At 37.4% G+C, this 23,261-nt stretch overlaps 3 protein-coding genes across 9 annotated transcripts in view; 1 reads left to right on the top strand and 2 right to left on the bottom strand.

Moving 5' to 3' along the window:
* Positions 1–1,199: 1,199 nt before the first annotated feature.
* On the top strand, positions 1,200–4,752 carry LOC101893482 (uncharacterized). Of its 2 annotated transcripts, XM_005184355.4 has the most exons (3): positions 1,200–3,463; positions 3,523–3,631; positions 4,179–4,752. In XM_005184355.4, exon 1 carries the CDS (start codon positions 1,607–1,609, stop codon positions 3,371–3,373), a length of 1,767 nt encoding a protein of 588 aa, XP_005184412.1. In that variant the 5' UTR covers positions 1,200–1,606; the 3' UTR covers positions 3,374–3,463; positions 3,523–3,631; positions 4,179–4,752. The 2 variants fall into 2 exon arrangements, with proteins under 2 accessions (XP_005184412.1, XP_019892592.1); XM_020037033.2 differs by lacking the exon at positions 3,523–3,631.
* Positions 4,753–7,394: 2,642 nt separating this feature from the next.
* Positions 7,395–23,261, bottom strand: part of LOC101897365 (zinc finger protein 652-B) — an 85,119-nt gene continuing 69,252 nt past the window's right edge. The window contains exons 3-4 of one of the 6 annotated variants that reach the window (XM_059120061.1): positions 7,864–8,236; positions 7,395–7,806 (exon numbers count right to left, since the gene is read on the bottom strand). In XM_059120061.1, the coding sequence (XP_058976044.1) occupies positions 7,528–7,806; positions 7,864–8,236 (652 nt within the window). In that variant the 3' untranslated portion in view covers positions 7,395–7,527. Of the gene's footprint in view, positions 7,807–7,863; positions 8,237–8,667; positions 8,873–8,932; positions 9,306–11,315; positions 11,616–11,677; positions 12,054–13,668; positions 13,995–14,055; positions 14,429–19,461; positions 19,785–19,853; positions 20,236–22,103; positions 22,365–22,429; positions 22,809–23,261 lie in introns of those variants that run through there. The other 5 variants (XM_059120072.1, XM_059120069.1, XM_059120073.1 and 2 more) reach the window with 5 other exon arrangements.
* Positions 14,864–15,699, bottom strand: LOC101896884 (zinc finger protein 555). Its single transcript, XM_005184375.3, has 3 exons — positions 15,635–15,699; positions 15,197–15,566; positions 14,864–15,133 (listed from the first exon to the last, which is right to left on the bottom strand). The coding sequence occupies exons 2-3, from the start codon at positions 15,551–15,553 to the stop codon at positions 14,933–14,935; spliced, it is 558 nt and encodes a 185-aa protein (XP_005184432.1). The 5' UTR covers positions 15,554–15,566; positions 15,635–15,699; the 3' UTR covers positions 14,864–14,932.

The following is a 23,261-nucleotide window of genomic DNA, read 5'->3' as shown; positions in this document are numbered from 1 at the left end:
CTACCACGCTTAAATTCCATCACGAATAAATATTTTTCTGGAAAATTCTCACCAAATTGCTTTTGTACGCTTGTAAACAATATAATGAGCTGTCACGGGAATAATTGTAACAGCTGTCGGACGAGAAGCTTAGAAATGACAGCAGTCTGAAATTGGTTGCAGTTTTTTTAATCTCACCTTGTATGGGGCTTTAGAAAAACTTGGACTGATGTACATTTAAACTATTATGTAAAATTTCCAAGTTCTATGATGTATCCTTTTGTCAACAGACGGATATCGTTAAATCGACTCTATGGGCTCTTAAACGAATATGTAGAGATGAAACAGAGTATTAATAAAATAACATTTTACTTTTTCCAAAATCGATTTAAATTGGATAGTTCATATGCATCTGATCTTCCTGGAAAATTAATAGCTTATTCTAAAGGTATTGAAATATATAGTCGTACGTGTTTTTTTTTTTTTTTTGAGCAAGTCTCTGCACATGTCAATTCATGCCTTTGAGTCCCTTACCTAAAATGTTCTAAGCGACTTTTGGAATGACAGGCTCTGGTTGTACTATTAATGCTCCAATCTGGAGCCTGGAAAAAGCTACTAGTTCTGCGATTTGTTTTGATGTAATTTTACTGTTTTGGGCTGTTGTATCTATTACGATCTTCAAATACCAAATTTGAAATAATTCCGGTGAATAATGTCGCTAAAATCATCAAAATACCGAATATTGGGAGGTGCCGTCATATGGAGGCTACACGAAGACATGAATCTGCACAGACAATTTTCTGTCTTGGGCTATAGTATCCATTACGAACTTCAAATACCAAATTTTAAACAATTCCGGTAAAAAAATGTTTCTAAAATCACAAAAATACCGAATATCAGGAGGTGCCGTTATATGGGGGCTATACGAAGACGTGGACCTACATGGCCCACAGTATTATTTTCATATATAAGTACACATATGTAACGTATTTTTTTTTTTTTTTTTTTGAAAATCATCTAAGTAATTGGGGATAGGGGTATAGGTTCAGACTTTTCTCAGAATAAAGCTTTTACCCCATGGAACCCTTGGTTTTTAAAGATTTCTCCCTCAATTTTTATCCCAGATGGTTACAAATTGGAATATTGGGTTTTTAGTGGAAAAATATTTAATATAAGTATATTTCGGTCAGCTCCACAAAGCTAGTTGGATTTCTTCCCAACATTTTCTTCATTCCGCCGCTTACGGAAGCATAGCTGAATGCTATCGGACGCGTCCACAGGTTGCGGATAGTGGGATGCCCAATAGATATATTGGGTAGCTGCGAATTTTTGAAATAAGCAGTCGCGGACAGCTCAGCGGGTCCGAGGGGAGAGTCTCGGACCTAAATTTCCGAGTGCCTATGATCCTTGGACTGACGAGGCGAATCTATTGGCGCCCCTAAATTAACCAATATTGGTGCTGGTCTACCACCTTAATAGACTCCCTAACACTGGGGTGTACAAGTACATCCGTGCCCATCAGTGTTCCTTAAGGTTTGCAGTCAGGGTACCGACTGTATTTGAACGGATACCTCGTTGATACCTGGGCGCCTCAACGAGTATTAGGCTTAGTTGCCAAGTCCTTACCATGGTATGGAGGCTATGCCATGGCGGACCTCATCTCCTCCCAAGTCCAAATGCTTTTATGGAGAACAACAATTTTGAAAACATAACCCCCTATTTAAATTCTACCAACACGTTGACGACCCCGGACCATCCCAAGGACATGAGTACGCCCACAACTTCGAAGGCGTTAAATTTTGCCAGGTATGTTGCTTTGAGGACAGCAATCACGGGCGGAGAAGAACTCACAAGCGGCGAAATTTCGGCTCTCTTAAAAGTGTGGTCGAACGTCGAAGAGCTCAATGCGTCGGATAAAAACCACGAACCCCTTCAGCGGCAAGATGCGATAGAAGAAGACCAATCAACGGAGAGTATCTCTGACATAATTTCTGTTTCTTCGGAAAACCTTGACACCAAAGATCAGAAAGCCAAAAGGGGCTACAAGCGGGCAGTAAAATATTGCAGAAAATTTATCGACAAGGATCGCTCTGCCATAACGGAGAGGGAAAAGTGTTTAATCAAGACGAACTTGAAAGTAGTCCGCAAATATGAAAAGAATCACCCGCATCTACCTAAGACATCTCCTGACTTTGAGACTCTCCTACTTCCAGCGACGGGTTTTGACAAACGGACGTGCCCTACTGAGGGCTCGGACATGGACGAGAAGAAGCCTTTCGCGGACGTGTTCTGGAACACATCAGCTGTCGGTGCTCTCGACCTAACGACAACGCCAGCTGTGAGGTCAAGCCCCGACCCAATTGAGCATGTAGCGCCTTCTGTAAAAAAATCAAGGACACGAAAGCGTAAGAAGAATGGCCCTGGAACGATTTCTACCTCTAATTCCATTGCTTCGACGAAAACCGAAATTTCTACACCAAACACAACTTTAAAGAGAAGAAAGTCAACTGAAGAACCGATTTCGAACTCTGTAAAGAAAAGAAGGTCAACAGAGGAACAGATTTCGATTTCTGAATCCATGGCTTCGAAGAAAACTGAAATCTCTACTCCACACACACCTGCAAAGAGAAGAAAGTCAACTGAAGGGCCACACCCGCATGCCAAGAAACCCACGCTAAATCGGATTTCTATGACACAAGTCTCCTCTTTTTCTTTTCCTGCCACCAGCCAGAAAACTGTGAACACGAAGGTCGACAATGCCCAGACGATGCAAAACTCCAATCTGAGCCAAACGGCGACCTCCAAGTCACAACAACAAGGCCAACAGGCGAGGAAAGGAAAATACTCTCATACAATGTATCCCAACCACCTTCGGTTGGCGATCATTGACAAAGCTCATCCTGAGGGAAGAATCAGTGATAGTCGGTGGCTGCTGATTGAGGAATGTCTTAGGGACATTGTCTTCTCGGGAGCAGGGAGTCCCATGCAAATGCAGTTCGGCAGTGCAACCCTTTATAAGGGCGTCAAAGTAATCTGCTGCGAAAACGTGGAATCCAAGGATTTCCTCGTCAAAACAGTAGGTGAACTGGGTGTCCTATGGGAAGGTAGTGAACTAGCGGCTGTGTCACTAAAGGAGATTCCCTGCGGAAGAAAATTGTCGGCATGGGTACCCCCACCATTGGTGGATCCAGCGCGCATTCTAACGATCTTGGCTAAACAGAATCCCAATCTACAGACGGATAACTGGCATATAGTTAATTCCAGTCCGGATAGCGGAGGCCTTGTCATTAAGGTTGCCATCGATGCCAAGGGACAAGAGTATCTACAGGCTCGTGGGGGAAAATTACATTTCGGTTCGGGATGGATACGATTCCGTATCACACCGACACGCTAGGAGTATCCACGCAGCCGCAACTTCGCATCACGTACATAAACTTGCGTCACTGCAAGACTGCGGCTGAATTAGACTCACCAACACTGAAAGGTAAGAACATGAATCGTAGATAAGAGAAACTAAATCTTAGCATGCTTCTTTCATTGCAGTGAGGATGTAAACACAAACTTAAAGAGTCATTTATTTCGCACCAGGAAAATATATGAAAAGATTGCTCAAAGAATTTGGGGCGCAAAAGCGACTCCGCTGTGGCTGCAGGTACACTAAAAATGATGCAAGTCCCTATATATTTTTTATTTCAAAATATTACCTTAGAATCCCGAAACTTTATCTTACTGGGAAAATATGCGTCCTTTTAGATAAGGGAAAGATCGATTTTAAATTTTGCAGTCGCTAATTGGGATGAATTGCTCATTTTAGGCTGGAGAAAATCACATGGTGCGCCCGTCTTACCATCAGAAAATACCCTCTCAGAGCCCTTTAGATAATCTTCACCGGAGCTGGATAGGTCTGTAGATCCCCCAACAATTTTCCTGTTAAGAAATTAAAACTAGTATAGTGGATCAAAGGTCTAGCTTAGATAATGAAAATGCCAACAAGGCCAAGCAACATGTGATTACGAAATAAACGCAGATCCTGGCTCCATTTCAGTCAGTCAGCGACGAGTCAAGATCTTGCATGTGGTAGATAACATTCGGAAAGGTTTCAGAGAGCTGCACCAATTTTATTGCAAAATTAAATAGCAGTGCTCCAAAGATTGTAGTGTATACATTTCTTAATTTACATTCATTAACTATATTTATAGATAAAGCAGCATCAAGGAAGGAAGCTGAAGTTGGTGAACAGTTCACAGATTGGTCACGATGTATATTTTGAAGATTATATATCACCACTCATGAACATCTTACAATGCAACTTGATATCAGAATTCCTGACTGCGCTGTCTGGACCGCAAAGGAAACCAACCCTAGACGGTGAACCTCTTTTTTTTATGAAAGTCACAGATACAATGGAGAATGGGTGCAGGAGACTTCGCGACAGCTTACAGTTGGAAAACCTAGATCAATCATATCCAAAAATCAAATAGGTTATTTGCTTCCCTAAAGAATCTTGCCTAACGTTTGTGGTATGAACTTTTACTGTCACCGAACACATGACGAAAAATTGAGCAGATGATGACACTGTTTAATACAGACTCTGCGAGGACGAGGAGGAAGACTCATACTGACAGAAGAACAATCGATCCAAGATATAAACATCTTCCATGGGAAACCATCATCAGCCATTCTTAAGCCGGGCAAAAGTCACTTGTAATTGCAAACAACGCGAAAACAGAAACTTGTAACAACAGCATTCTTTAAATAAAAGTTTAAAACAAATACATTTTTCTAAACATTATCTAACAAATCTTAAAGTATGAAGATGTGGGGTTAGATCGAAAGTTTAGTATCCAGGTACCCAAAAGGGACAGGATATCAATATTAGACATCTTTCAAAGTCTAGTTTTGTATTGATTATATATTGACTATACATTCAATAATTGCAAATATTTGGAACCATAACCTTCGGTCGCACATAAATAATATACTGAGTGTAAAAAATTGTAATTTTGAATTGGCATTTTTGGAAGTAAAAACATTGTCCGAATTAGTTGCAAATCAGTCCTTCGATATTGTTGTATTATTGGAACAGGAAATAAAGTATTGGTAGAATTATTAAATTTTTGAAATCCGCTGGTTGGTGCGCACGATAACTCGGAGGAAGTATCCGATTTGATTCAAACTCGCTACATCGTAATATTATTGTCAAACTTAGATCGAGTTCGGAGATGGGCAACATCGGTCAACTGCTTCTGGTACCTTCCCCACTAAATGTCAAAATTTTCAAAGAAATTAAGTTACTGCACAGAAAGAGAAAGAATGATCCGATTTTCCTCCAATTTTGCAAATACTAATATTTGCACCAGTGCTAATATCGGCCAACTCCATCAAGTGCCTCCCCCACAAAGCGTCAACATATTGAATAATTATAACTATAATAAAATGTGATGTAAGAGTCCAATTTTCTCCAAATCAGATCACAATATTTTTATTAACCCAAGGTCTGGTGTGAAGATGGAATATATCGGTCAACTCCTTCTGGTACCTCCCCCAGCAGAGGGTCGAATACCCATGAAGCCCATAAAACGCGCAATTAACGTTCGATTCCATTCAGACTTGGTAAAGATGGTTGAGATCTGACCATTCCTTCTAGTACCTTCTCACAAAGGGTCAAAGTTTTGAATAGCCAAAACGATCATAAAACCCGAAATAAACATCCGGCCCTCTCCATATTTCATACATCCCATTATTTCTACTAACATAAGATCTGCTGTGAAGATGGAATGTATCGCCCATTCCTTCTGGTACCTCCCCCACAAAGGGCCTATGTTGCTAATAACTAAAACGATTGTTAAATCCGAAATAACTATCCGGTTCTGTTCATATTTCACACATCACAATATTTCTATTAACCCAAGGTCTGGTGTGAAGATAGAATATATCGGTCCACACTTTCTGGTACCTCCTCCACCAAGGGTCAACATTTTGAATATCCATGAAGCTTATTAAATTCCATTCAGACTTGGTACTTCACAATATTTCCATCAACACAAGATTTGTTATAGCAAGTAAAAAAGCAGTAAGTTCGGCTGGGCCAAACTTTGAATACCCTCCACCATTTGGAGCGAATTAGAAAATTTTCAAAAAAAAAAAAAAATAATAATAAAATCGATTAAAAGTTCTTTTAAAATCTTTAAAATATCTAATACAGGAAGGTGCCGATATGGGGGATATACGATATTGTGGACCTATAAAGACAAATCTATGTCTGCGTGTAAAGTACTCACAAGGAACTCCTTGTGTGGATTTTCAGATAATTCCATTGGAAAAAGTAAAAAAAAGAAAAAATCATCAAAATACCGAATATAGGGGAGTACCGTTATATGGGGGCTATACGATATTGTGGTAGATCGATAGATAATTCTCTGCCGAGGTATAAAGTACCCACAAGGAACTACTTGTGTGGATTTTCAGACAATTCCGTTGAAAAATGTGGCTAAAATCATCAAAATACAGAATATCGGGGGCACAGTTATATGGGGGCTATACGATATCGTGGACCGATATAGCCCATCTTCGAACTTGACCTGCCTGCAGACAAAAGATAGATCTGTGCAAAATTTTAGCTTCCTATCTTAATTCGTTTAGGCTGTAGCGTGATTACAACAGACGGACGGACAGGGCTAAATCGTCTTAGAATTTTACGCTGATCAAGAATATATATACTTTGTTGGGTCTAAAATGATTGTTTCAAACGGAATGACGAACTTAATATACCCTCCATACTTTTTTTGGTGGAGGGTATAAAAATGGTAGACCTCGGAGCATTTCTTCTTATACCTCCTCCACGTGGGGTTTAAGATTTTGAAAAACAAAACGCTCAAAGAAAGTGAAATAAGCATCCAAATCATTCAACTTTCACACATCCAAACATTTTTACTAACACAAGATCTGTTGGGAAGATGTGTACATCTCAAATCCCCTTCTGGTACCTCACCCACGAAGGGTCACAATTTTCAATGCATTTATCTGTCATAACTTGCGAAACAAGGCGGCGATTCTTTGCAACTTGCTATATCTAAATATTTCTCTCAACCAGTAACCTTAGATTAATATGGAACTTATGAGATGGAATATGAAAATGGTCGACTATGTCTCAGGAACATTTTAACATTTCTTAAAATGATCGTATAAAGTGAAGGAAGATGTCGATATAGTTTATACCTGGCATTTCGCAATATTTATGTCATTTTAATCATAACACAAGTCAAAATTTACTTAAATAATCAAACACAGGCTGAGGGTATACATCTGTCTACTTTCTTATCTGTTCCAATAATACAACAACATCCCAAAATCCCAATTTTTGAAATCCGATCCGAAATTCGAAAATGTATATGAATCGATAAAACGTAACAGCATTTTTCCAAACAGTAGATTCCATAGATCTTTTTTAATTTTCCTTTAGTTCTATACATTCGAATATGTATTTGGTTGAAAAGGCAGAAAATTATAGATGAATTAGTTAAAATGTCTATTCAATAATAATACTAATTAGACGCTAGTGTTGATGTTGATGCTGCTGTTGTTGTTGATTGTAGAATTGTTGTCATTTGGAGTGTTGCTATTTGTAGTGCTGTTGTTATTTGTATTTTGGTTTACATTTTCATAATTATTAATGCCACTGGGACGAGGACGACGTATCATATTAATACTATATTCCACTGGATGATGACGACGATAGTGGGTGGAACGATTTGATTTTGATTTAAAAGTAGCATCACAATAGGCACATTTATACAAATCAATGCCGGTGTGGGTTGCTGTGTGTTCCTGTAAATAAAATAATGATGATTAAAATTGTAACATTTTATGAATCTGAATAATTGCCTTAAGTAATGTGGGCGTCTTAAATGCCTTATCACACATTGTACATTTGTGCTTCTTTTCGGGATTATGCTTAAATTCCATGTGCTTTTTTCTAGCCTCTCGGGTCGATGACACAAAACCGCATATTTCACAGGTATGATCCTCATCGGCTCTCACGTGCATATTTAACATATGACGTTGGGCTGTCCAACGACTGGAATACCATTTGCCACAATACTGACACTGTTCGGGTATTTTTGGTGTATGCACTTTATTGTTGTGTTTCTTTAGCGTATCATGTGTGGGCAGAGCTTTGCCACAAATATCGCATATAAATTCCTTATTCGGATTGTGATATTCCATGTGGCGCAGCAAATAGGCTTCGCAGGAGAATCTGTAAGAAGAATTAAAAAAGTATTTATATATATATATTTAATATAACAATTTAAGGTTTGTAGACATACAGTAACTGTAAAAAATGTTTTGATTTAACACACATTTTTTGGAATATATTAAACTTGATAAAATAAAAAGCTTTCTCCTTTCATAAAACTAGAGTAATTTTTGGTTAGTGTACTCAATGGAAAAAAGTTTTTGATTAGTGTGCTCAATGTATAGCATCCATGGCCCTATAGGCTTGATACAGTATATGTGAAAAAATATATAAAAAAGGATCCTATTAAATAAAACTACTCAGTAAATCGCAGATCTCTTTTTATTTCCTATAATTTTTTTTTTGGCTTCAAAACAAATTTCCTTCATGTTAAAAATGGAACCCATTGCCAAATTAAAACACCGCCCGCCGTTTGTTTTTCATTTCCAAAATTTACTTTTTATTTTAAAACAATTCCCACTAGACACTTGAATAATTGTCAATTGCCGTGGGCCTCGAACGTCTTATCATATTGGCATTATACTCCACCGGATGATGGCGCCTGTAATGGGTTGAACGATTGGATTTTGATTTAAAGGTAGCATCACAATAGGCACATTTATACAAATCAATTCCCGTATGGGTGGCCATATGTTCCTGTATTAAAAAAAAAAAAACATATTAATATTTCCAATTACAACAACACATTCTACTTACCTTTAATAAGGTCGGCGTCTTGAAAGCCTTCTCACACATCGAACATTTATGTTTCTTCTCGGGATTATGCTTGAATTCAATGTGCCTCTTTTTGGCCGGTTTCGATGAGGATACAAAACCACATATTTCGCAGCGATGTTCCTCATTGGCATGGACATGCATGTTCCGTATATGCCTCAGGGCCGTTCGTCGACTCGAATACCATTGACCACAATATTTACATTGTTCCGGTACTTTGGGTTCATGAACATTTTCCTTGTGTTTTCTCAGTGTGGTTATGGTGGTCTCCGCTTTGCCACAAATATCACAAATTAATGTCTTTGCCGGATTGTGGTATTTCAGATGGCGATTTAGATGGGCCTCACAGGAAAATCTGAAACAATGGAAATCGAAAATTATACAATTTTCTTGCAAATGAAGTTGCTTAAGCTCTAGCTTTTGTGTAATTTAGGGTTTTAAAAGTAGTGATGAAATGGAGAGACAGGTTGGATTAGCTCTGTGAATAGAACAGAAGCGCCTTGGAACCAATTAATTAATTAAACGTTTTTGAATAAATTTTCTGATGTTTAGTTATTTTATTCGAAATTTATTTTAAATTATTAAAATTTTATTAAACTTACATTCGAAATAGTTTTAGAATTAAACTATAATAAGTTCAAAATGTTGGAAAATTGAAAGAAAAAAGGAATTGGTTGTAGTTCCTTAATTTAAGTAGCTACTAAGACATGACAAAATGTGTACAATATGGAAGTTCTATAGATGCTCTCTCAGACGTCCTTTAGATATTTTTTTCATATAAGAAAATTAATACAAATCTGTGGGAAATATAGAAATTGCTCTAGCTAATCAAGTACTGTTTCCAACTCGAAGTTGAAAAGTGGCCGTCAAGACTTTACCGCACGTAGTAAAAATATTTATCCTTTTCGAAAAATAATTGAGACTGCAGTACTTTTCTAGAATATAGTTGAGGGAAAATTATGTAAATATGGACTGACTGGATGGACGGATTTCCTATTGTTTATTGTTGTAGCAACCCATACTGCTGTGTTCGTTCCGACTCCTCTCAATCGTGTTCCGCTTCTAAGTCCAATCTCAAAAAGGATGCAACCTGTACGTGTTGGGTTCACAATGATACTGGATTTAGGTGAGTAGGTTGGGCAGGGTAGCAAAATAGGTGCAGCGTGTCATGTTGATCTGTGCCACAAGCTGGGCAGATGTTCTGCACATCGCTGTCCATCCGAGCCCAATAGGAATTAAGCCTGCTGCACCATCCGGATCTTAATTGAGACAAAACTCCTTGGGTTTGTCAGGGCAGCTCTGGCTCTTCAGCTGCGATGAGAGGGAGATGGTCCCCTAGTACAGTATTTACTCAATATCCTTTTATGACTTTTGTAACCGTGTATGGGTTGGTATAGATGCTATTTTATTTAATCGTTTAACCTTCCTATTTTGAAGGTTCTCATTACTCTCACGTCTCGGTCCGATATGGAATAAATGTATGAGATCATCCGAAGAAACTGGTGTAGATGGTTTTCGGGTACCATAATGAGGTATTAAAAATTCGCAAGTGAGGCCTTATGATAGGTCAACAGGGTATCTTTGTCTGAAGCCAACGTGCTATTCGCTAGCGTCTTTGTTCCTACTAGAATTTAGTGTTTAGACTTTTTGGTTACCATTCAGCCGCTCTGTCGTATCAGCACATGCTGCTGGATCCTTGGTTGGAGAAAATTGTGTGTTCAAAGCATAAAAAATCACGACAAAAACCGTATTTTTGATTTTATTTGTTGATATTTAGATCTGAAGAACTATTTAACTTTTCCTTTATTCAAAGGCTGTGGGTGTTCTTATTCATCGGCGGTCGTCGTGATGATTTATCAGAAAAATTTTCAGCTACTATCAACTCGAACATTGCTTTTTGGGTAGAACATTGAAGGGAATTAAGTTTAGGCCTTTAAGTTTTCCATTGGTTATAACGCGTGTGACGTTATGGGTAGATTGTCAGATTCTATTAAATTCCGGTATGAATTGAACAGACCAAGTGACACGATGTTTACGTCTGAAAAGAAGTGGCATCATACCTTATTCGGTTGGATTGTGTCACAATTTCTCAGCTAGTGTTTTAACAAAACTGATAGTTCTCGTATAGGACGCCAGAACTCGTGTGGGGTATTGACAGTTTCTAGATTTATTGCCTTCTAAAAAAGCTATTTCTTTAGTAGAAATAACTCTGTAAGCCTTTCCAAATATGAAAAACATTAAGATAGGTTAACGAGTTTTTCTAAGGTATAGAATTGTCACATATACAATAGGTTAAAATGATTATTAATTAATAGATTAAATTAATATAGTGTTAAATCTATTTTTTGGACTACCATAGTTATTAAAAAATAATAGTTAAATTACTTAAAATTACAACAAAATTTATTTATTAATTAATTGTACTTATATTATTAAGATTGAGCATTTACATATTTATCTTACAACTATATACAGTACTTTATTCTCAAACCAATGTTTTATTCGTATCAACCCCATCTGGACGTGGTCGTATAAGCATATTGTGTTTATATTCCACCGGATGATGACGTCTACAATGAGTGGCGCGATTCGATTTCGATTTAAATGTAGACTCACAATAGTCACATTTATACAAATCAATGCCCGTATGCGTTGCTATGTGTTCCTAAAAGACAAGAAAGCAAAAATTAGTTTAAAAATAATGCAAAAACATCTAAATTCTCATACTTTCAATAGAGTGGGTGTCTTAAAGGCCTTATCACACATCGAACATTTGTGTCTCTTAATGGGATTATGACGAAATTGAATGTGTTTCCGTTTAGCCTCTCGTGTCGATGAGACAAACCCACAAATTTCACAACGATGTTCGACATCGATCAGCACATGCATATTTAACATATGACGTTGCAGCGAAGCCCGTGTGGAATATAGATTACCACAATAGTTACATTGAACGGGATCTCGTGGCTGGTGCATTTTTCGTTTATGTCGCTGCAGGGCATTCGGTGTTCGTTGAATGAGTCCACATTCACTGCAATTGTATACTTGAGCTTTAGAATGTTTTGCCTTGAGATGATTATTCAAATACTTGTCGCAAGGATATCTGCAAAAAAAGAAGGGGGAAAGGAAACAGACAGTATAATATATATACATTTTCTATATACAAGGTGGGATAAAAAAACTGCAACAAAGTCAAACGCCATAATTTTAACATTTTTTTTTTTAATTTTATTGAATGAAAGCAAAAAATGTCAGAAATAGCATCAAATTTTAGAATAAGTTTCGATTTGTTCGAATTGGTCACCTTTGGCATGGCCAATGGCCTTCAAACGGCCAATGAAACCGTCACACGCTGTCTGAATGTTGCTCTGCGGTATTTTGGCCCATTCCCGGCGAAGCGCATGCTTGCGGTGATCGACACTTTGGTATTTTTTAGTGCCAACTTTGCTTTCCAAAATACTCCACACACAAAAGTCCAACGAATTGGTATCTGAAGATTTTGGTTGCCATTGTGTGCTGGAAATGAAGCGAGGAACCTCATTTTGTAACCATTCGTTGTGAGTCCTGTTGGAATGTCCAAAGTGCGTGTCTAAGGCTTTAATACACCCTCCAGAATATTTTCGCTATAATATTCGGCTTTTATTCAGATGCCACGGTCGATTAATACGAGCGGAGAGCGACCATTGGCCGCCCACACCATCACCATGGCGGCGCTTGAGTTGTGGTGGCCAACCGAAGGTGCACATTTTCTGCTGACCTCCTTGGCAAGTAAACATAATCATTTTGTTTTTTACAAACTGCTGAATAACGAATATTTTCTTATCGGAGAAAACCAAATTCAGCCAAATTCACCACTTTCGGCCAAGCTAAGCAACTCTTTAGATCTTTTGAGTCTATTTTCTTTCTGTTGCGGTGTAAGTTCTGGTACTTTTTGGAATTTCAATTGTTTATTTTTCAATATTTGCTGAATGGAATATTACAGTATCACGGTAACAAGTGATGGTACGAGACACAAAAGATTTATTCACATTTAAATGCTGGAGTGCTCTAACGATAGCCACTTGTGGTTTTCCAGCCAAATATAAAGAAATCACACTATCACTCATGAATTCTATCACGAATAACTTTTTTTCTGGAAAATTCTTACCAAAATGCTTTTGTACGCTTGCAAAAAATATACTGAGCTGTCACTGGAATAATTTTAACAGCTTTCGGACGAGTGGCTTAGAAATGGCAGCAGTTTTTTCATCTCACCCTGTATATACAATAATTATGTGTGGTACAAATACACACAGGACCTAAAATCGTTATTTCAAATGATTAACCCCCTGTCTGTAGCTATGTAGCTGCAGAAGGTATTACAAGAAAAGGAACAAAACTTTGCTATTCCCAAGGTGGCAGTTCCCGCCTCAGAACTTCCATGAAATGAAATTTGTCGTTCCATAAACTCACTTTTGTAAAAACGTATATATGCATCTATACCCACGTTTCATTCTAATATGTATATAAATTTTCCCTAGTAATATGGTTAGTTCCAGAACTGCAAGAATATAAACATTTTTTACTAGGATAATCGATTTGCCCTTTATAATATCGAAAAAATTGTAAAAATGGTAGAATCTTGCAGGTTCCGAACAGAGCAATATTTAGCGTAAACCCAACGTGTTAAATTAGCTGACTTTTTAACCATTAGATCTCAATGCGTGTAAAACTATATAAAATGTTTAATTTCCAACAAGTACTTATATTGATATGTATTTCTTCTACTGTATAAACTACGATCACTTATTTATATTCCAACTTTTTGTTGGATACTTAAATACGTTTTTAATAAAGAATATTAAAAAAACGATACAAATCTTTCTTTTTAGATTGATTCATAATTTGGTATGGCTGTGGGACGAGCTCTCCTTATCATATTGGCATTATATTCGACTGGATGACGGCGACGATAATGGGTGGAACGATTTGATTTCGATTTGAAAGAGGCATCACAATAGGCACAGTTATATAAATCAATGCCCGTATGAATTGCGGTGTGTTCCTGCAAAAACAAATTGCACATTAGAAAAAATATTCCAAATTGTATGGGACTTGCAGCATACCTTCAATAGAGTTGGTGTCTTGAAAGCCTTTTCACACATCGTACATTTGTGGCGTTTCTCCGGATTGTGCTTGAATTGTTTGTGTCGCCTCTTGGCCGTACGTGAACTGGATACAAAACCACAAATTTCACAACGATGTTCTTGATCCGCACGTACATGCATATTTAAGACGTGGCTCTTGAGGGTCCATCGTGTGGAATACCATTTGCCACAATAGGTACACTGTTCCGGAACTTTGGGCGCATGTACCCGTTGCTGATGTATCAACAGGGCGTGTAGTGTGTGCGAGACCTTTCCACAGGTATCACAAACAAATTCTTTGGGTGGATTGTGATGTTTCACATGTCGTATCAAATACATTTCACAGGGAAATCTGAAAATGGAAATAAAGCAAAAGAAAATCATGTCAATTAACTTAAGCATTTATATACCTACACTGTATCGAGAGTTGGAGTTGGTTTTGTTTTTATTTTTATTTATTTATTTATTTATTTTTTTTTTTTTTTTGAGGGTATCTTGAGCTTGGATATAATTTTTGGAGCTGCTTTATATTTAAATAACACATTTTTTAATATATTTTCACTTATATTAAAAAAAATTTACCCTTCATTCCTCCAGACTAATAACATAGATTATTTTTGGTCTGTTCCAGAACAGAAAGACTGTACTACAATAACCGATTTTCCCTTGATAATATTGAAAAAAAAATTACAAAACTAGTAGATTCTTGCAGGTACTGGAATCTGTTGCCATGTATAAGCCATTAAAAGAACCCTCTTGACCTAAACTGTCAAATCAAACTCCAATGTTTCTTTTACAAGCCATCGAAGAAGAAAAGCCTTTATTAATAGAATATTTCATTTCTGCTACTTAGTTCCTATTGTGCTTCTAAATTAACTGGAGGATTTTGTATATAATTATTGATGCTACTGGGACAGGGGCGTCTTCTCATATTGGCCATATATTCTGCCGGATGATGGCGTTTATAGTGTGTGGAACGATTCGATTTCGATTTGAATGAGGCATCACAATAGGCACAGTTGTATAAATCGACACCGGTGTGAGTGGCTATGTGTTCCTAGAAGACAAACAATTTGAAATGCTTAAAATTTAGAACTATAACTCAAATCATGCAACTCACCTTCAGTAGAGTGGGCGTCTTAAAGGCCTTGTCACACATTGTACACTTGTGCTTCTTTTCCGGATTATGTTTGAATTCGATGTGTCGCTTCTTGGCCGTTTTCGAAGACGACACGAAGCCACAGATTTCACAACGATGTTCTTCATCGGCATGCACGTGCATATTCAATAAATGGCGACGCATTGTCGCCCGACTAGAATACCATTGACCGCAGTAGGTACATTGCTCGGACACCTTGTCATGCACTCGCCGCATATGATGTTTGAGGGCATCGAGGGAGTGTATCACTTTGCCACAGGATTCACAAATAACTTGTTTGGTCGGATAGTGACGTTCTAAATGTCGTGTCAAATACATTTCACACGGGAATCTGAAATTGTACAAAGGATCAGGTTAGACATACATATTAATTTTGGGAAAAAGGAGTTGCAAGCAAACCTGAGCGGAATTTTGGAAACATATACATTTTTCTTTTAAATGGAATAACAAAACGAAAATATTTTATGGATATCGAAAGGAAGTGAATGCGAGAGGAGACCACACGTTCTCTGTTTTCCAAATTTTATATTTTTTAAATATTTTTTTTTTTTTTTTGTAAATGAAAAAGACAAATTTGAAGACATGATGGAATTTGCGATATTCTTTCTCATCAATTTTCTTTCAACATAAATGAACAGGTCGTTAATGTGGAGTTTTGAGAGAACTTGTAAGGACATGTTTTGCAAATTCTATCTGTCATGGCCTCTTTAAATTTTGGTATTTTCAGGTCATCATGAGTTTTAGCTCCTATGGCGGAGCATAGTATGTATAGGTCCACGTTTTCGTATAGCCCCACAGAATGGTATCTCCGCATATTCAGTATTTTGATGATTTTTGACACATTTTCCCACGGACTTGTATTTTTAGTTCAAAGTGGCTAATAGTTCCGGTGGCAGATAATCCTAGTCACATTTACCCACGAAATTGTTTCAAATTTGATATTTAAGAATATTTTGTAGATGATTAAAGTATAAAATGTTGCCTATATAGGTTCCCGTTTTGGTATGGGCACATATAAAGACCTCACTCACTTTATGGTTTCATCAAAAGCTTAACAGCATTATCCAAGCGGTCTTACTGGTATTTGTAGTTTAAAGTAAAACACGATAGAATTCAGAAATTTTTTATAAAACAATGTGTTCTTTACTCAATGTTGGAGGGTATTAAAGTTCGGTCCGGCCAAACTTGCTGTTTTTATACCATCAGCCATATGGCTAGAGGGTACATATCAAGCGAGCATCATCGAAATAACGGTCAAAAACGAGCATAATCGAAATAACGGTTTTAGACCCTAGGTCTTTTTGGACCAAATCCGTCTCAGGATTTTTGGAGTTGATCTAGCAATGTCCATCCCTCCCTCTCTCGTAATATTTTTGTCAAACTTAGATCCAGTTCGGAGATGTGCAATACCGGTTCACTGCTTCTGGAACCTCTCACACAAAATGTCAGCATTTTCAATTAAAATTATTTACTGTACAGAAATAGAAAGGATAATTTTGGTCCAACCTTCCGTATCCTAATATTTCCATCAGTCCTAGGTCAGGTGCGAAAATGGACAATATCGGTTCACTCCATTTTGAAAATTTTGAATAATTATAAATCTTATAAAATGTGATGTATGTGTCCAATTGTCTTCGAAAGGTCTGCTGTGAAGATGGAATACATCGGCCTGCTCCTTCTGGTACCTCCCCCACAAAGCGTCAACATTTTGAATATTCATGAAGCTCACACAACACTAAATTAACATCCGATTCCATTCAGACTTGGTACATCTCAATATTTCTATCAAGACAAGATCTGTTATAAAGATGGTAGATATCGGACCATTCCTTCTGCTACCTCACCCACAAGGTGCCAACATTTTACATAACAAAAACTATCATAAAATTCAAAATAAGTATTCAGTTCTTTTCATATTACACAATCCACATTATTTCTACTAACCCTAGATCTGCAGTGAAGATGGAATACATCGGTCCACTCCTTCTGGTACCTCCTTCTGGTACAAAAGGTTCAAAGTTTTGAGCATCCATGAAGCTCATAAAACGCGAAATTAACATCCAATTTCATTCAGGCTTGGTACATCTCAATATTTCTATCAACACAAGATCTGTTATAAAGATGGTACAGATCGGACTATTTCTTCCAGCACTTTCTCCACATAGGGTTCAAGATTAAAAAAAAAACAAATCGCTCAAAGAAAGCACAATAAGCATTCAACTCTCTTCAAATTTTACACATCCAAATATTTTTGCTAACGCAAGATCTGTTGTTAAGATGTTATACAGCGTGAGATGAAAAAACTGCAACCAATTTCAGACTGCTGTCATTTCTAAGCCACTCGTACGACAGCTGTTAAAATTTTTCCAGTGACTGCTCATTATATTAGGTGTGTCTGGTTACCCTAAAATTTGTAACAATTGTTACAAATTGTTACTGGAAGTCGTCTGTTAACCCGAAAGTTCTGCAAAAGAGAGCGGTTGGAGAGAGAAATTTTGACAGTTCTTTCAGTGAGAGTTTGCAAATTCTTGCTGGAAAAATTTCTTTTTGCAATCTCTTGCAACTCTTCTTCTTCTCATTCATCGACATTCAATCAGATGTTTTCTATTGTTTATTTATTTCTTTTTGTGATTTTAATTTGAAAATATTGTTTTGGAATTAGCAAGACTAATTGTTTTTGGAGAACAACTTTACAAAATGTGAAAAACGTAAATGTTAATATGTAATAAGAAAATAAAAGACTATTTCCAACATTTTTATTTAAAAAACTTGTAAAATTAGTATTGCTTCCTTTGTTTTAATTCTCCTTATGGGGGACAAATTGGTTTGTTTTGACAAATCAGCTGATTAGTTGCAAGCTTCTGCAGGAATAGCGTCTGTTTACATTTCGCATTTTCCTTGCAAAAGAGAATAAAACTACCTTACTCTCTCAGAAAGAAGTTGCTGGACAATTCCTGCTGGAAAAGTAACCAGACACACCTATTGTTTACAAGCGTACAAAAGTATTTTGGTGAGAATTTTGTAGAAAAGGAGTCGTTCGTGATGGAATTCAAGCGTGATGGTGTGATTTCTTTATATTTGGCTGGAAAGCTACAAGTGGCTATCCTTAAAGCACTCCAGCATTTAAATGTGAATAAATCTTTTGTGTCTCGTACCATCGCTCGTTACCGTGATTGTGATACTGGTAGCGTAGCCCGACGCCAAGGAAGTGGACGGAAGAAAACAGCAACATCAGCAGAAATGGTACGAAAAGTATAGAAGCGACTTGATCGAAACCCGCATCCCACTGACCGAAAAATGGTACGTGAACATATCGCAATATTTCATTCGGCAAATATTGAAAAAAGAGCACGGTGTAAAGCCGTTGAAATTCCAAAAAGTTCAAGAACTTACACCACAACAGAAAGAAAATAGACTCAAAAGAGCTAAAGAGTTGCTTTGCTTGGCTGAAAGTGGTAAACTGCCGAATTTGGTTTTCTCCGATGAGAAAACACCCGTTTTCCAGCAGTTTCTAAACAAACAAAATAAAATGTGTTTACTTGCCAAAGAGGTCAGCTGAAAATGTGCACCTTCGGTTGGCCATCAGAACTCAAGCGCCGGCCATGGTGATGGTGTGGACCGCCATAACAGTTAATGGTCGCTCTCCGATCGTATTAATCGACCGTGGCATCAAATAAATGCCAAGAATGGTTACAAAATGAGGTTCCTCGCTTCATTTCCAGGGCACAATGGACACCAAAATCTCCGGATACCAATCCGTTGGAATATTGTGTCCGAAGTATTTTGAAAAGCAAGCGCTTCGTCAGGAATGGGCCAAAATACTGCAGACCAACATTCTGGTAGCGTGTGACGCTTTCATTTGCCGTTTGAAGACCATAATTCGTGCCAACGGTGACCAATTCGAACAAATCTAAACTTATCCTAAAATTTGATGATATCCGACATTTTTTACTTTCGTTCAATAAAATTAAAAAAAAATGTAAAAATGTTGCAGGGTTTTGTATCTCACCCTGAAGATATACAACAGAAATAACAACAATCAATCGTATGGGTCTCTTAAAACTAGGCAATTTCAATAATATTTAGTCCGAATCCTCAATGAATACGGAACACATGACTTATACATAGTTCTCGGCCTGAACGATAACAGTTTGACCAGTTTCTACAATTTATCAATTCAATTAGTTCACTTTAATGTTTTTTTTTTATTGTTATCAAATTATCGATTTAATTAATTCATTTTATTTTGAAACACAAAACATAGTAAATATTCTGTTTATAGTTCTTCAAAATCATCACCATCTTCCATGATTTCATATTCATAAATAACAGTCACATCATCGCCATCCTCCTCATCTAGTTGATTTATTTCCTCAATTATTTCAATCTCCAAAGGTTTGCTTGGCACGGAACGTGGTTTTACGGAACGGCTATACTCCTCAGGATGGTGGCGTTTACAATGGGTTATACGATTCGATTTCGATTTGAAGGTAGCCGGACAAAAGGCACAGCTGTACAGATCCACACCGGTATGGGTGGCTATATGTTCCTGGAAATTGAATTAATAAACTATTCAAAAGACTGTATTTATTTAATTCCAATTCTTCACTTCACTTACCCTCAACAGGGTCGGAGCCTTAAATGCCTTATCGCACAGACCACACTTATGCTTCTTCTCGGTTCTATGCTTGAAACGAATGTGTCGCTTCTTAGCCTCACGTGTCGTCGACACAAAACCGCATATCTCGCAACGATGCTCTTTATCGATGTGTATGTGCATGTTGAGAACATGCAGTTGGAGATTGCTATGCGTGGAATACCATTTGCCACAATAGGTGCATTGTTCGGGAATTTTGATGGGTTTGCTTGTGTGCACAACTTTTTTGTGTTTATGCAGGCTGTTCAGGGTACGCAACACTTTGCCACACATATCACAGATGACCTGTTTGGAGGGATTGTGATATTCAAGATGTCGGGTCAAACGTTTTTTACTGGGATATCTGAAATAAAAATTAAAGTATGAAAAAAACATAAAAATGACCACGTCAAGATGTGTTATACCCGAAATATGGAAAAGGATAGTCCAGGATGATCGATGAATTTCAATGCTACATACATACATACATTTGTTAAATCTAGTAATTTGTAACATACACTACGAACTAAATCGATGTACACGCATATGATTTGTTCCAGAACTGCAAGAATTTAAACACGTTTACTACTTTTTCATGATATCGGAAAAAAATTGCAAAAATATTAGTTTCTTGCAGGTTCTGGAGCAGAGCAATAATAAATCCAGTGGATTTTATGTGTCAAATTCAATCCGCTGTATTAACGATTTGACGCATGCGCAATGGAATTGACAGTCTAAATCCACTTGACTTATTATATACAAACAAGATTTCAATGGGAAATATTTTTGGGGGATTTTCAACGAATTCTATTTCAAAATTTGATCATTCAGTGCTCTATCTATTATACCCTCCACCATACATTGTGTGGAAGGTATATTAAGTCCGTCATTCCGTTTGTAATTCATCGAAATAATAAAAAATAATATAAATTTTAGACATAACAAGGTATATATATTCCTGATCAGCATAACATTCTATGACGATTTAGCCATGTCCGTCCGACCGTCTGTTGTAATCACGCTAGAGCCAAAACGCCCAGGTTTTCGTATAGCTCCGATATAACGGTACCTCCCTGCTTGAGGTGATCGACACTTCCGTATTTTTAGTGCCAACCTTGCTTTCCAAAATACTTCAGACACAATAGTCCAACGGACTGGTATCCGGAGATTTTGGTGGTCATTGTGCGCTGGAAATGAAGCGAGGAACTGCAATTTGTAACCATTCTGGGTGATGGTGCTGAGTCCTGTTGGAATATGCAAGGTCTGCGTGCCCAAGGCTTTAATACACCCTCCAGAATATTTTTGCGATATTTGGCATTTATTCTGATGCCACGGTCGATTAATACGAGCAGAGATCGACCATCGGCTGTCATGGCGGCCCACACTTTCACCATGGCCGGCGCTTGAGTTCTGGTTTCCAACCGAAGGTACACATTTTCAGCTGACCTCTTTGACACGATCATTTTGTTTGTTTAGAAACTGCTGGCCAACGAATATTTTCTCATCGGAGAAAACCAAATTCGGCAGTTCAACACTTTCGGCCGAGCGAAGCAACCTTTTAGCTCTTCTGAGTCTATTTTTTTCTGATGCAGTGTAAGTTCTTGCACTTTTTGGAATTTCAATGGCTTTACCCCGAGCTCATTTTTCAATATTTGCCGAATGGAATGTTGCGATAAGTTCAGCTTACGAGACATTTTCGAGCAATGCGACGTGTATTTGCATCAAGTCCCTTCTTTACTTTTCGAACCATTTCTACTGTTGTTTCTGTTTTCTTCCGTTCACTTCCTTGACGTCCGGCGACGCTACCAGTATCACGGTAACGAGCGATGGTACGAGATACAAAAGATTTATTCACATTTAAATGCTCTACCGATAGCCATCAGGAATAACTTTTTTTCTGGAAAATTCTCATTAAAATGCTTTTGTACGCTTGTTAACAATATAATGAGCTGTCACTGGCATAATTTTAATAGCTGTCGGATGAGTGGCTTAGAAATAACAGCAGTATGTTTTCATTACACCCTGTAAATAATGGGTTGCCTTTGCTTATGTAAAGGCCATTGGAGGAGTAGTATTATTATCAAAACACTGTCTAAGATTCTCAAAAAAAAAACCATTTTATGTTTATTATGTTAAGTTTATTTATTTATTTATTTATTTTTTTTTTGTTCAATTCAATTGTATTAAATTCATTTCATTTTAAATATTTTTTAATTAAATTCATTTCACTTCAAGTCACATTCTAGTTTAAAAATCATCGTCAACAACTTCATACTCGTCTAGAACACCAATATCTTCATCATTTTCCATTTCATTTTCCTCAGTTATTTCAATTTTCACCGGTTGTGGTACGGGGCGTCGTTTCATAGTTTTCTCATATTCAACAGGATGATGGCGTTTGAGATGATTTGAACGATTCGATTTGGATTTAAATGTGGCCTTGCAATAGGCACACGAATACAATGCCTCACCGGTGTGAGTGGCCATATGTTCCTGCAAATTGTTGCATATGGTATTACGAAAAAAATAAATAAAATAATATTACAATTTTCACTTACCCTCAACAGGGCTGGAAACTTAAAGGCCTTCTCGCACATTCCGCATTTATGTCTCTTTTCGGGTTTATGCTTGAAGTTAATGTGCTTTAATTTGGCCGCACGAGTGGTGGACACAAAACCGCATATCTCACAGCGATGTTCTTGGCTCGCGTATATATGCATATTGAGGACGTGTGTCTGTAGGGTACCCCGTGTCGAATACCATTTGCCACAATACGTGCATTGTTCGGGAACTTTGGGTTTCTTAATGTGAATGGCATTTTTGTGCTTTTTCAGAGTATCTTGGCTGCGCATGGTTTTGCCGCAGATATCACAGACCACCAAATTCGAAGGACTGTGATATCGAATATGACTGTGCAAGCGAATTTTAGTTGTGAATCTGAAAATGTAGGGAATATTTGGAAATAGGAAAATCAATCAATATGATTTCGGCCAGTGCACAAAGGAGGGGGAGCTTTAAAAACCGCTAAGAATAATGAATCATCATGACATTAAGTTAAGTATAATTAGAGCCTAACTATGGGAGGAAAGATATTTAGATAACTAGGTTCGAAAATGTTTTTCCCACAACAGATATTGCTATGGTAACATAAGTGCAAACGAAGTCAGACCTATATGGAAAGATAATGGAATGGAAAATTACAAGGCAAAGCAACAGACCCACAATCGCGTTCCTATCTTTGAAAGAACAGTGGATCCACATTATTAGGTGAACCAATTCTGCTATCCTATAAGAAATTACCTTTAATCTAGGTTTCCCTAATCCAAGTAACACAATACTATACTCGCAATGTAGATATACATTGGGCGCCATTTTACAAAATATAACCCA

The sequence above is a fragment of the Musca domestica genome, unplaced genomic scaffold (assembly GCF_030504385.1).
Source record: "Musca domestica strain aabys unplaced genomic scaffold, Musca_domestica.polishedcontigs.V.1.1 16, whole genome shotgun sequence".
NCBI lineage: Eukaryota > Metazoa > Arthropoda > Insecta > Diptera > Muscidae > Musca > Musca domestica.
The sequence above is the reverse complement of the archived record's forward strand: the minus strand, read 5'-3'. Positions and strand labels throughout refer to the sequence as shown.

Coding starts and splice junctions, on each gene's coding strand:
- LOC101893482 (XM_020037033.2), top strand. CDS start 1,607: ATGGTATGGAGGCTATGCCATGGCGGACCTCATCTCCTCCCAAGTCCA.
- LOC101896884 (XM_005184375.3), bottom strand. CDS start 15,553: ATGTATTTGACACGACATTTAGAACGTCACTATCCGACCAAACAAGTT. Junction 15,134..15,196: donor AGACGCCCACTCTACTGAAG/GTGAGTTGCATG, acceptor TTTGTCTTCTAG/GAACACATAGCCACTCACAC.